Below are 14,355 nucleotides of genomic sequence, written 5' to 3' on the forward strand. Positions count from 1 at the left end.
TCCAAACGGAGCGGATGGACTTTGTCAAAGTTTAGCTGTTTCATCTGAAAGCGCTTCTGCATGGCACTTTTGGTATATTTTATTACTCTACTTTTTTTTTTTTTTTTTTTAAAGCGATAGTGCCATATTTACTTCAATGCAGGCCGTCTTCTTTTACTGCCTCTTCGTTGTGACGAGTACGGCTCGCGGAGGAAGTACTGCCTGAACAAGCTCTTCTCTAGTTAGACTGGTTGATTTGAAATACTGTTGAGAACGTAGGATTTATTTGTTTGTACTGTAAAGACTGAACTCGGAACTGAAACCAGTGAAATGCAACACAGTGCATACCTGGAGAGCAGGGAAGCGTGCCAGCGTATTCCAAGGGTCAAAATGCACGCCGAGTACGTAAAATGTGTCCATGTTTGCGGGTCTGCCAAAAATCAGTAGATGGTATAATTGTGTCCATCCCTACTTTACGGCTGCTTCTTTTTTAAATTACTTTTTTACGCCTTAGATGTTGTGGTTGGCTCAGGAATCCCCGTGAGAATGAGGCTTTACGTCTGCATCGGACATTTACGTTTTAGGCCACTCGCTGGCCTAGATGGGCGCAATCAGTGGAAATACGTTTACATCAGCATGAAATTAAATTGAAAAGTAGTAGTAGCAGTAGTGCTCCAATGATTGCACTTCTAAAATGGGATGGCCTCAATAGCAACTCAAGCTTCAACCCGGAAAGATGAAATCTGACCTCGCAAGATTTCAGGTCATGTTTAATCCACTGATGGACTCGGGCTATCTTTTTCAGCATGCATCCAGCAGCATCCCAAACTAATGTGAGCCGATGGGGCAGCATCGGGTTAATTAGAGACACCAGGCAACCTCATTGTGTTGTCCTGCAAACAATGGTTTTCAATCAGAAGAACAGCAGCTTTGGGGTGGGGAGTAATACATTTGCAAGAAAGCAAAGGTTTTTTGAGTGGCTAAACCATTCCTCACAATGTCTTTGCTACATTTTTTGGCCTACTTTATGTGCTGAAGTCCGCATTTTTTGGCTCTTAGTGGAAATGAAAACAAGCACATTGTATTTACATATAGAGAGGCGTGTTCGTACCTTACCCTCCCGTTCACCGGGGATGACTCCAACACGGAGGCACCAAGTCGGGGGTCTATTAATAAGCCCATATCAGCTCGCAGCCTCTCCCCCGCAGCAACTCCAGAGTAGAGCAAGGTCCAGCCCCTCTCGGGTTCTAGAACCCAAGCTGTGGGTTGTGGGGAGTCCGACTATGTCTAGTCGGAATGTCTAAACCTCTTGCACAAGAGAAGTGACATTCTATGTCCCAAGAACCAGTTTTGCCCGCCAAAGACCAGGTCGCCCAGGCTCCCACCCTCGACCGCCACCCAAAACACATTGCACCAGACCCACGGGGATCCCGTGTGGCTTCTTCGGGCTGGGCCCGGCGGGTGAAAGCCCTACCACAAAGCACTTGCTTGCGAGCCCCCAGGCCTGGCTCCAAGGTGAGGCATTAACAGTATGTGCAACTGCACATACTACTTGGGCATCCATGCCAGTATTAATGTCTGATGTTGCTGCAGGATTAATGTACCATGAAAAATAGGGTTCCTATTGTCTACACTGAGTTACCACCGTGCTTCTCAAATCGTGGGGCGGGCCCCACTGGAGAGGTACGGTGAGGTCTCAGGCGGAGCGTGAGAGGCAGGGGGACAAGAATCCTAAGATTTCTTCAAGATTGGATTGTTTGTTAGTGTCTTTATTAATGGTTTAACGATGCTGGTGCCAGCAGCCCATACAGTGGTTTGTACTGATAAAAAAAATAATATTTCAAGTCGGGGAGGTTGGGGGAATGTGAAAGCATTTCTGGGGGGGCTGTTTATGTCTCTGTTCTGTTTATACAGACTGAACTGCTTCTGTTCACTTTATGCTGCACTGCAAGGCACAACAAAGACACAATATCCCCACCAAGTAAAGAAGTTGTAGATACTGTGCGCTCTCTACCCAGCCTGCCGTTTACATCTCTTGCATCTTTCTAAATGGATGGACCAGTTATTGATTGCATACAGAGAGACAAGGCATTTGGGAATTCCTTTACTCTCCCCAACGTCAAATTGACAAAGAGATCGTTGTATTCAATCAATGACTGGTCCTTTTGTGTCTTTTGAATAATGACAATTGGGGCATTGAATTGAAAAATAGAATTCCCTTGCTGAATTTTCATGCTTCCGTTGTGTTTCTAGATGCAAGAGGCTCTTTCTGTTCTGTCTGAACTGCCGCCCTCACAAACGTCCTCTGCGACACCTTCGTATCGTCAGGATAAAAGACCTCACACGGAGAGCCGGGGAAGCCGTCGCAGCAGGGAGGCCCCCTCGTCGTCGCACAACTCTACCTCCAGAAGCACTGACAAAAAAGACAGATACCGAGACAGCGATCGAGAGAGACGCAGAGACCGAGAGAGGGAGAAGGAGAGGGACAGGGACAGAGACAGAGAAAGGGAAAAAGACAAAAAGAAGAAAAAACACAAGAGAAGGTCAAGATCAAGATCTAGATCTACTTCGAGGCCAAAGAGCAGACACTCTCTCCCCAGTGCCTACAAGAGATCACACCGGTCCCGGTAAGACTGGATCTTTTAAAAGACTCTTTTCAACTTTACTCAGTTCAAATCATGCACTTTAAGAACACTTCATGACTACCACTTAGATCACAGTCACTCATTCACCATTTTAACCCTATTGGACTTTTCCGGCCATTTAATTTCACCCTTCATTTTAAAGTCCTGTGCTTTGTTTCCTGAGCTCTGCCTTCTACTCCTGACAAGGTCCCGTTCATATTCCCCGGGAAGAAGAGGCAGGGATGGTCCGTCATCAGAAAGGAGACATGTCAAAGAGCGCGACCATCATCACAGCAGCCGCTCCAGTCTGCCCAGGGAACATTCCGCATCCAGGTGAGGCTTCGAGCAAACAGTCACTTTTTTGAAGGTCCCATATTATACTTACCTGTCAGCAATTTGAAGGAAGTCTCCCACACAAAATCTAGCCTTGAGGATGGAATTTAGACCCTTTAAGTGCTTTTAGTAAGCCCTAATGGGAACACTCGGTTCTGTGTCTGAAACCTTTTAATGATAATGAGCTGTTTGTTCACACTGGTCTCTGACAGTGTGCGTCTCCAAGAAGCGCTGTTATACACTTTATCCACTTTTTTACATATATATATTACGCTGTAACTCTGCACTCGTCTCATGTAATACATGCCATACAGTATATCACATACAACAACCTAACACTAAGGAGTAGGACGGGATGACAAACAATAGCAACACTAGCATAGCTACAGTATGTGAGCTATAGTGCTAACAGTATTGTCACATTTTAACTAGCTAGCGTGCTAGCTATTTGATGAAGAAAACCGCAATGATAAAACTTAAAGTGCTCACATCTGTAGCTGACGGATCATTGGCAGAGCTCCAGGCTTTGTTTTAAGGTGTGTAGCGAAGCCTCTTTTGTTTTTTGTCTTTTTAGTGTACACAGGGGTCTCATCTTGCTTGGGGGGAGTATCATTATTGGGGTGTGCCGATCCGATATTGATATCGGGTATTGGTCCGATATCAGCAAAAAAATCAGATTATATTAACCTGCATCTAATACTGCAAATCCCACCATGCACCAGTCCCCCGCAGTGGCACAGAAGCGGACACGACCAGCCTCCTTGCGATTCCGAAGCAGCACCAAAAATCCCCCAACACAGTCCGAAACATCAGCAAAGCATGAGAAAGTTCTTCTCATACCGACTGTTGCTGGCTATTGTTCTCTCTTTGAGTCATATCACTTGATCAAGCCTTTGTAACATTCCACACTACACGATAAGTCATAAAAGTACATATGATTCATGCTGATCTGATGGGGTTGATATTGCTATTGGCCTATATTCAATGCGACAATATCTCTGTCGTATCGGAAGTGAAAATGTTGTATTGGGATACTCCTAATCAGTTTCCTTTTGTCAACATAGCATACATCTGTGGTTTCAATACCTTGAAGCCCATTTCCGACTGTGAGGAATAACACAGGACATGAGAAAGTATTTCCACGTAGTGGCTGCGCAGGACATCCACTTTCTCTCATACCGAAGGAACGCTATGACGGACAAATTTAGTGGTTTTGAAACCATGACTTTTTCATCCTGTGGTATACCTTGAAACCTGTAACCGGCACATACCTATTAACATAACAATCCAGCAAGTCCAACAAGGAAATTACCGGTAGACAAGTTCGCCAAGCTCCCAGTCTCATTCCATATCACTGAATGGCAGCAGCAGCATGTTTGTAGGTGTCGTGAGTCCAAAGCACCCTTTTGCAGCTGTCGACGGTAGTGTTCACTCCTTGGTTCACATCAGTGATTATGAATTCACTTTTAAAAACATGTTAAATGATATAGTCGCACCTGACTATAAATCCCAGGGCTAACTAAAGTATGAAAAAAGTGTGACTTCTGGAAAATACGATAGGTGGCTTGGAGGAATACAAATCTAATCATTAGACATATAACTGAATATACTTGTTTTTATAGTACTGTGCCACCTCCTTTTAACCTAATAAATTAATTCGTTTTGAATACAAATTTAATTCACTACACTTGCATGGTACTGAAAAGCCTTATGAATCCTTGAGTTTGACATTTATTGTACATATGTAACAATGAAAAGTTTGCATTATCTATTTACATTGTTTATTTAAGCCTGTTTTGTCTGTTAACTGGTTCAAGACAATACATGACAAAAAAGCAGACAAAATAAATGCGTTGCATGTGTTGTCATACACACTCTTGTGACGTTCAAGGTGAGGAAACACTGCAAGGGCTTTCCACTGACACACTGCTCACCTCTCAGTCACGGTGCATCAGTTGTAAGAGGAAATTACCTTCATGCAAAAATCAGGAGCAACGAATTGTTCATTTGCAGCCTTGGGTGTGGAGACATGGAGTACACAGGGGTTTGGCCCATTTGCTGACATCGATACACTTCTGTTACCGCCTGTAGCCTGATAATCGACGTAACATTCTATTGTGGCTTCCCAGCAGAGCGAAAATGTGGCGTAACATTTCCTGGCTGAAACAAGTACCGGTTATTTTCTAATGACAGGCTGCAGTAAAGTTTCTTTTCCTGTGTAAAGTCATCAGTCTAGGGAAAGAGCGAATAGAAACTGTTTGGGAAAGTGTAGGCAATCTAAAGAAACTGGGAAGGTAATTGTACAAGGATTATGTTTGTCACATCGATTGTAGCACATTGGCGTGCACCGCTACCAGCAAAGAGTACAGAGTCCAGCGCAAGTCTTGAGGCCACCACTAAAACACCACAACAAAAAGCAGGAGGACGGATTGTGCGTTTTCAATGATGGATGTGCTGCTCACTGCTAATTAGTGTTTGCTTCTGAACTAATGAACGTGGTTATGCTCACTTCATCAATTAAAGCAGCTGTCAATCACAAGTGCAACTAAATATAGTCACTTGTACAATCCCCAATTTATCGGTCTCAGGAAATTGAGCCGTCCGCTTGTGTCAACAACCTCCCAAGTATCGACTCATCTAAAACCAATAACAGACAGTGCTGCTTGTGAAGTATTTATAGACTTATGCCCCTCTCGGCCTAACAGTGGCAGGCAACTTCCTGCTTTCTGTAGAGTGAGAGCACTGTCATGACGAGCAGATGTCCCAGATTAAATGTTAATGTATTTTTTGTCAAGGTTTTACAAAAATAACAGCGATATGTGACAGACTGCTACCATTACAGCGTGTGCCTTATACATTGTGGCGTGTAATGCGCTTTAGTCGACACGCTAACAAGACACTGATGGGAACTGGAACTGACAGTTTTTCCCGAGCATTAATTTAAAAAGCAGGGCTCTGCTGAATACAAAAGCCCCGCTGTCTCTCCTCATCCCCCTTCCCAGATGAATTATTACTGTCTGAATTCAAAATGTTTAAGATCCCTCTGTTTGTCGCCTTGTTTTATCTCGCAGGTCCCCCCTTGCCAAAAAGCAGAGCTCCTTGTCCTCAGGAGCCAAGAAAATGCCAGGTTCCTCTCTTTCACCTTACCCGTCACCCAGTAGAGCCTTGTCCCCGTCAACAAGTCCCGCCTCCAGCTTGGCCCAGTCCAGGTAAGCCTAAAAGTGTAGTTTTAAAATCCAATTTTGAATCATGCTTCTTGTGCAAACTATTTGGTATTATTTTTTCTTCACTTTGTGTCCCTTGCCTCTTCCTTTGACTGCTGCACATTCCGGTGTTGCTTTAAACATTTTAAAACACATCATGCATATTGCATGACGTCTCCCGTTAAGCTGATTGGTTTCCTTCTTTTCCTCCCCGCTACGCTTTTGCTATTGTCTAACGATGCCTTCCTCCCCTTACACTCTGCAGGGGTGCTTCTCAGGAGAAAGAAGAGCCAGTGTCCTCTTCCATAGTATCTGCTGTTCAGTCCAAAATAACTCAGGTATTGTGCCTTGATTGTGTCCTACCCGTACAGTACAGATGTGTGATGTTTTCTGTGTTAGCTATGTTTGTTTACACCAATGCTTCTATTCTCCTAGTTCTAAAGTATAGGAGACGTCACGCGATTAGAACATGGTCTTAAATTAGCCGCACCGCTGTATAAGCCGCAGGGTTCAAAGGTTAAGAAAAGAGTCGTGGCTTATACACCGGAAATTACGGTATAATAAGTAGGGATGTAAATCTCTTTGTGGTCCATAATGACTATAACTAGGACATTTTATGTAAAGTGATATAAATTTTGGAAACAAGGGCCATTATTTTATTTTCAAAAATAATATTCAGTTAGAAATCCCATTGTTTTCGCATGTTTAACGCGAGCGGCGATTTGTCCCACTTTAACGCACCTTCTAACGTTACCCCACGCTGCACAGATAGACGACTATACTGTATTTTTCCCATTTTTCTTTCACCTCATATTTTCTCCCAAATGCTGATAATATGTGGGAATGCATAAAGGTCAGATTTGATGACCTTACTACTGTGTATATTTGTACAGTACACAACCTGTCTGAAAAACACAGTCCAGGCTTGTACTGGTGGATGGTGGCTCATTTTTAGTGATGATTTGTTGTTGTTCCTGTCATAGTTTTACACAATACATAATAAGATCAATTAGATTGCTATAATGTGCATATGTTTTGCTGATGTGTAAAATACCTGGTGACTGGCTACAGTAGAGCGCTGCATATGCTCGCGCTGCTAAAGCTGTTTAGATCCATTGTCGTCTTCATCCATGGTCACATTGACACAACTCTGCAAATAGCTGTCCTCGGTGATGCCTGCCAGTAAATAGCAGCTGGTAACCAAAATTTGCAATAAAAAGAACACATAACAATGAAAACAAATAAAATGTAGTATCAAGTCTCTGTAAAAAAAAAAAAAAAAGGTCTCTGAAAATTGCACTTGAATAAATAATGAACGTTGGGTATTTTTCCTTAACAGGAAGGAACATGTAGTGAACAACACATGTCAATATAAATATTTATATTTATATTTACTCAGTAAACACTGACTGTCAGGACGAAGGGTCTGCTGCTCCGCCAGCAGTAGTGGTATCAGGAAGGTGCAGAGTGAACCCTCTTCCAGCCTGTGTCTTAAAGAGAAAGGAAAACAAACACGCACGCACATGTCAATTTATCGAGACTGGCAAAATTATTGACTTTGTTTTTATTTATCATTCGATGAATTGATGTATTTATCCTGACAGGCCTACCTTAAGGTTAATATAGGTGTTAGCATGGTGACAAATTGATCCAGGAAAAAAATGTTCTCTGACGTTAGAGAGGATCCACTGTACTAAAACTAATACAGTGTCGGTTTATTATCTGTTTTGGTCAAAAAACGACAGCGGCTCAGCCAGGAAAGAAAGCAAAATAGAGATTTAGGACTGTCCATACTTGGTTTGATTAAATCCGATGGCTCGAAGCTTCACATTAAAGCTGGATCACCTATAGATTGTGTTTCACAAGGACATTGCGTTTATTGAGAAGGGAAAGAGGGGCATTTGCTAAAGAAGTGAATTTGGAAGTATGTCGTAGCTCGGAGCAGTAGAACAAAGAGGTACAACATCCGTCTTTGAAATTGTAATTTCTGGAGACTAACTGGCTTGAAATGTGACTGGGTGGTATAGTGCTTGCACTACTGTCTACAAGCAAACACATTAGTCACTATAATCCCGCATTCACTCACCCAAATATACTGCGACCTTGGTCAACATTCTCTCCGCTCCACCCTGTTTAACATTACAGTGTCAAATTTATGGCCGTCATCAAGCTGCTTTCCATAATGGGATGCACCAGCACGTACTGTTCCTGGAAGAAAAATGTATTGTATGATTTGTGAAAAGCTTTAAACTGGAATGCTTAAGGATAGGAAAAGGGATAGCTGGTTACTGAGGTGTTTATGTCGCTGCTCGTGTGTCTCAGCTCCAGGTTTCAAGTAATGACTGACCGGTTATAGAAGCACACATCTTAGACCCACTGATGGATACAAAACATCTCTTCTCCTGCTTGTATCACAGCACGCCTCCCGACATCCTGCTGTTTCTCTGCAGAGTGAAGATAGTCGCAACCACTTATTACGACTTAAAACCCCCCTTCCGTGATGTTTTACAAACACACCCTGAATAATGCAACAGCTTCTAATAGCCTCGTTGCTAGTCGACTCATCCCGTCCCATCATTGTCATCGTGTTTGCTTTTGTTCTCCCGTCTGCTCGTGTTCGCTGCGGTCGGTTTGTTTCATATGCAGTGTGATGGATCCATTGCACAGCGATAGTAACTTACATACCTGCACTCCATCAATTGTTCAAATGTTTTCTCCCTTTCAGAATGTTTTTTTTTTTATCAGAAAGATGCTGAAAGCTGAGATAGCTGGGTTTTGTTAAGGTGATTTTGTTTTTCCAGGGTTTCAAAGAATCGGGGGTAACTGGACTGTTGCCTTTGTTCACAAAACAAGTCGATATAGAAAAGTTAGGATGAATCAAACATGTTCTAAAAAGGTCTCAAAGTGGAGTTTTTTGGGGGGGGGAATTGCAGATGAAGGGTATTCCAAAGCCATCTCCTTTTGGGAAAGCAAGCGTGTGTTGCATGTTTCTTTAAAAAAGGACCATTACCATCTGTTGGCCTGGCATGCACATACACACAGACATTGTATCTCTTTTATTTCTATTGTTTAACAGTTGTGTCGACGCAGCAAATTACTTTCTTTTTTACTTTTACAACTTTTTATTAAATCACTTTTTATAGTACACATATGATGCCAGTATAATATACAGTGGTACCTCAGTTTTCATTATTAATCCGTTCCGAAGGGTCAGTCGAAAACCGACAAAAAATTGCCATAGGAAATCATGTAAATCCAATTAGTCTGCTCCAGACATCCAAAGATGTTAATACAGTTTTATAGTTTTTATAGTGTATAGTTTTACCTGCAGAAAGCTGATAAACTAAAGTAAAATACATATAAATGATAATGAAATGGGTACATGAACATTTAACATAATTTTTGCCTTTATTGAAGGCTTTTTTTAGACCGATGCTACGACTTCTTTCTTGAATCCAATAGTGTTTCGCACGTTTTTTTATCAAAGTGCTGTACTCACACAACTATGTATACATCCACTAATGGAATCATGCACATGCACGGGACAGCGCTTTATGGCAAGCCCACACCGGTATGCTACAATTTGCAACTTCCGCTGGCTTCGAAATAGGTTATTTTACAGCCGTATTCAATTAAAAATAAAAATAAAAAAAGGCGCAGACACTGCCTGAAGGCTTATTTGCCTCTTCGAGTTGCGCAGTGCGCTTCAACACTTGAACAGCTGTATTGACAGCGCAGGGAGCATAGTTTTAAGTATTTGCCTAAATGAAACATTTCCAAACATAAAAATGGCAAAATGAACTAAAACACAAATATAAGGCATTCAGAAGATGCATTCAGAGACACTGACAATATGTAGCATTCTACACTGGTCACTAGGTATCAGTAGTGTTCTGTGAGACACACAAGCACCAGAATTGACTGCCAGAACAACAGCCTTTTATTGCAGGTTTGAATTATCTCACAGCAGGCACAACAATCCCTAACGCCAAGTTAACACTCAACTCTGAACCCCCGACGTCACTTCCTGTCCATTCTAACTCAGCTCCCCTAGTACAGGAACACATTGACAGCAACACACACAATCACGTGTCTTATTTATGTCTTAACACTTATGTCTGCCATATTGGGTAATATGAGTGTAAGGGTGACTACAGGGGTGTTATTTCATGTCTAGAGGGCTCTAATAATGTTAAAACCCGTATTTAGAAGCTCATAAACAGCTTTTCTATGCTAACTACAAAAATGATTTATAAATAAGGAATCCTACTTTGCAGAAATTCACGTATCACAGTCTGGTCTGGAACCAACTAACCGCGATATACAAGGGATTACTTTACACACATAACAAAGGATTCCCTGGCTGTAATCTGTCTATAGTGTCCCAGATCTCTAAAAGAACCACTATCCATCCATTATTAGGCGCAATGTTTGACCGTACAAAAACCGAGCTATAATTTTGGTCATAGTTTTTGTCGAAAACCTAATCCTACGAAAACCAGGGCGTAAGGAAATAGAGGTACCACTGTACTTTTTTTTTCATAATAATTGCATGCAACTTAACCATTTTTGCCTTTCCTTTCTAATTTTGTAAGCCTGATTGGCATCCATTTCGACTCAAGTTGAAAGTTCCAAATATGTTTCCCCATCGAAGGATAATTTTGGGTCCCTCATGAGCTGGTAAAGGGAATCGCTCTGTAACTGTCTGGAGTCATCACCAATAAGTCGTTCCTATTTTTGAGGAAATCCACAGGGTGCTCATTTTTAAAGTTCAAGGGTTTCATTCTGTTAGAGATCTCATTAATAGACTTTTCTTGCTTGGTGTTTCTTTGGAAGAAGTTAGTGGAAAAAGTGAATCTGAGCTTCTTGAAACGGCTATGCTATGCCAGTGACTGTGGTAATGTGTCAACCTCAAATCATTGCACAAATCTTACTTTGTGGATCCAAATCGTAGAGGAGCCACCGACAAAAAAAAAGGGTTGAAACAGGACACAAGACAAGTGTCAAGGTGGCGCTAGCTGCAGGCACAGGTGAAAAGATAATCAAAGGCAGAATAAGGAATGAGAAATTCAAAGCGCTGCAAGCAGGTCTCTATGGCAGACTGACAGCGGCTGGTGGCTTGACTCATGCACACCTTGACATCCCTCACTGTGGAGGAAGTGTGTGTGACTGCTGGCTTCATACAAACAGAATGTCAGTGCAAGTCATCGCAGACAAGTGTATGCGTGTGTGTGTAGTGTAGTGTACATTTCCAGTCACTGGGGGCCACTGAAATGGCCTTTTGAGTGATGTGATATGACAGTACCACCCCCTCTGTGATTACAGCTGTTAATTTGTCTCATCTGTCAGCAGAGCTCAGGGGTGGGTATTTGTCAATGTGCACACGAGTCACTCCCGGGATGCAAGCTAGAGCATCCCTGGAGGACGGCAATGAAAGTGCAAACTAAAGACGTTTTTTGGTATCAGTGTATCGAAGGAGATATAGAAATGTCCGTTTGTGTGCCTCCAAAGGAAGGCAGGAAGTGCATTCCAAAAGAAGCAAATAGGTTCTCTTACCATGTAGCAGCTGTGAAAATATGCCTCTCCCTGGCGAGCAGTGTGCTTCACACGCTCGTAACTTGAGCGCTTCTGCCCTTTCTGTCCAAGCTGGTAAAATCCCAGTTAGCTTCCGCAAATCTTCGTGCTCAAGAAGGTCGGCCGACTTCTTATTAAGGGAGTTTGTGCAGAGCCAGGCGCATACCAGAAAGCGGGACAGCCAAGGACATCCAAACACGGAGGACTATGAGGAGCTGGGGACATGAGGATAGTTCTATCTCCATCATTAGTGGCTGAGAAGGCTTGGTTGCCATTCAGTCATGCTGGAACAGAAACAGGCCTACCGATAGATCAGTATTAGGTATTAGTAGTACAGGGGTACCTCACTTTTGGTTATTACAGTAATTCATTCCTAAAGGCTTGACAAAAACAGGGGCAATTCTTCCCATAGGCAATAATGTTTCAGACACTCACAAATATTAACAAAAAATAAAGTTTATAGAGAATAAATAAAACGCTAAATGCAGAAAAGAATTAAATGAATGGATGGAACTTATTGTTAATGCGGACTTCTCGTATATCCTCGTGAAAAAATAGTTTTTGTTCTTCTTTATCAAATTGCTAGCACTGTCTTTGGCCCCAAGATGGGTTATTTAGCAGTCGCACTGGATGAAAAATCGGACGGTGCTTTGTTTGGGCACTCAATTTTGCAGAACGATACAGTACGGGGCAAATGGACTAAGTTGTCAAGTGCAATACTGTGCGGCAACGGAGACCAACATTTTGGACAAGGTTTTAGCCAAAAAACAAATCAGACGAAAACTGGGGCATATGATATCCAACATTTGACTGTATTAGGATAAGTATTTTCCTTCAAATGGACCTCCTTTCCGCTGAATGGTACCGGCTCTACTAGTCTCAGTTCGAAGCAATCGGCTTCTTGAAAGCATCGGTTGGAGCAAGACATGCTAACATCGATGGAGGAGAACAAGGGTCTCCTGTGTTTACTCCTTGGTATGTGACGGCGGAGTATAGTACTGCAGCATCCAGAGATAAGGTACAGCCACGGGCTAAGCTCAAGTTTGTCATTTTTTAGCCGTGGATCCTCAAAGGTTACAATGATGCAGAAGTTTAAATAGTATATTCTACTAGTATATACATTTGCCAGTGGAAAAGCATCAATATCTAGTAGAGTCGCATTGTTGAGTAGAGCAAGTACTCTCAGTGGAAAAGCAGAACTAAGGTTTGACAAGAACATTTTGGACAGTTCAGTGCTTCTGACTTTGCAAGAACAGTTTGGGGAAGGTCTTTGAGTCGATGCCATGCGGTTGAAAGGGGCCTCAATAGAGATGAATATCCCTGATAGACATTCCAAGACTACTTCATCATGGGCGCTGTAGTGCTCATTGAGCCAGATTTTTTTCTGTCACTTTGTCTCTAGGATCTGATGGCCAAAGTGCGTGCCATGCTCGCCTCCTCGAAGACCTTCCAGCCTCCCCCTTCCTGAAGACTCCTTGGCCGTCTACTAACCAGCAGCCCTCTCCACTTTCATGGAGATTACTCGGCCTGACTTTTGTCTGGTTACCATTTTTTGTTATTGCTCATCATGATTTGAGAATCTGCAGATTCGGAGCGACAACAGAGTTTAAGATGAAATATCTAATTTGGCTGCCTTAGTTGATGGATCCTGTTGATTGCTGACTTCTTTCATGTATCGAATTTGCTCTTTTGCTTTAGCAACACTTTCCCTTGTCTGGTCAGGAACATATCCACAGATATTGATGTTCCTTCTGTGAAGGATTGTTGATCATTTCTGTCACTATCTACCATTTCTCTCAAGCACCTCACCGTTATATATGGGATGTTTTAATTTTGTATTTCACTCGGCTTCAGTGTGACCCTGTATTTCTGTTCCCGATCCAAACTGTTAATAAAGTTCAATGAATGATCTATTTGTCGGATGTTCTCGTTTGTCCTCTGCTCAAAGGAGGAAATGGCCCAGTATGAGTGTTTATCAGAATCCCAGGTTTTCATGTCTTTACTGCCCATCATTTAGGAATGCACTGATAGGATCGCCCCCAAACCTAAATCCCATCTACTGTATTAACTGTGATGTTCCTGATAAACCCCCCACATCATCCAATCTGTTCACAGTCGCACATCCTCTGGGTGTTTGCGCCTGAAACCTGTGACCCAGTGGGCAGTTAAACCGGGGTGCGGAAATCATTCCCAGACTTCTCCCCGACGACCGCAGGCAGAGTGCAAAGCTCATAAAAGATTAAATGTTCAGAAAGATAACCTGTTTAAGGCCCCCCAGAGCCATACTATGATCAGCAATAAATATTGTTATAGACAAGCTATAAAGAGACCCTAAAACAGATGTGCTGTTGTCTGTCCACCAGCACTGTTCCAAATACCATGGTTAGTTTACTGTTTTTACAACTCCCTAAACTGAGACATTTTATTAAATGAAATAATGAATACCGTATTATGCTGAGCACTCAGTTATAGCACAAGTGTTGAAACATTTAGGAAATTTACAGCTTTGTTCCACTGAGGAGAGCCACTGACTGTAATCCAGGCAGGGCAGTCCAGGACCACCTTTCCCAACAGCCATGCGTTTTTTTAGGTTTGCAGAATGGGGTTTTTAATTAATCAGTGTGAGCCACAAAAAAAACACT

General features: G+C 42.4%; 1 protein-coding gene across 1 annotated transcript in view; it reads left to right on the forward strand.

Moving 5' to 3' along the window:
• Positions 1 to 13,624, forward strand: part of sfswap (splicing factor SWAP) — a 45,740-nt gene extending 32,116 nt beyond the window's left edge. Inside the window, exons 15-19 of the mRNA XM_054756967.1 lie at positions 2,233 to 2,606; positions 2,811 to 2,936; positions 6,008 to 6,145; positions 6,405 to 6,477; positions 13,116 to 13,624. Coding sequence (XP_054612942.1) covers positions 2,233 to 2,606; positions 2,811 to 2,936; positions 6,008 to 6,145; positions 6,405 to 6,477; positions 13,116 to 13,181 — 777 coding nt within the window. The 3' untranslated portion in view covers positions 13,182 to 13,624. The remainder of the gene's footprint in view (positions 1 to 2,232; positions 2,607 to 2,810; positions 2,937 to 6,007; positions 6,146 to 6,404; positions 6,478 to 13,115) is intronic.
• The last annotated feature ends 731 nt before the right edge of the window (positions 13,625 to 14,355 follow it).

This window comes from Dunckerocampus dactyliophorus, chromosome 17 (assembly GCF_027744805.1).
Source record: "Dunckerocampus dactyliophorus isolate RoL2022-P2 chromosome 17, RoL_Ddac_1.1, whole genome shotgun sequence".
In the NCBI taxonomy this organism is placed as follows: domain Eukaryota; kingdom Metazoa; phylum Chordata; class Actinopteri; order Syngnathiformes; family Syngnathidae; genus Dunckerocampus; species Dunckerocampus dactyliophorus.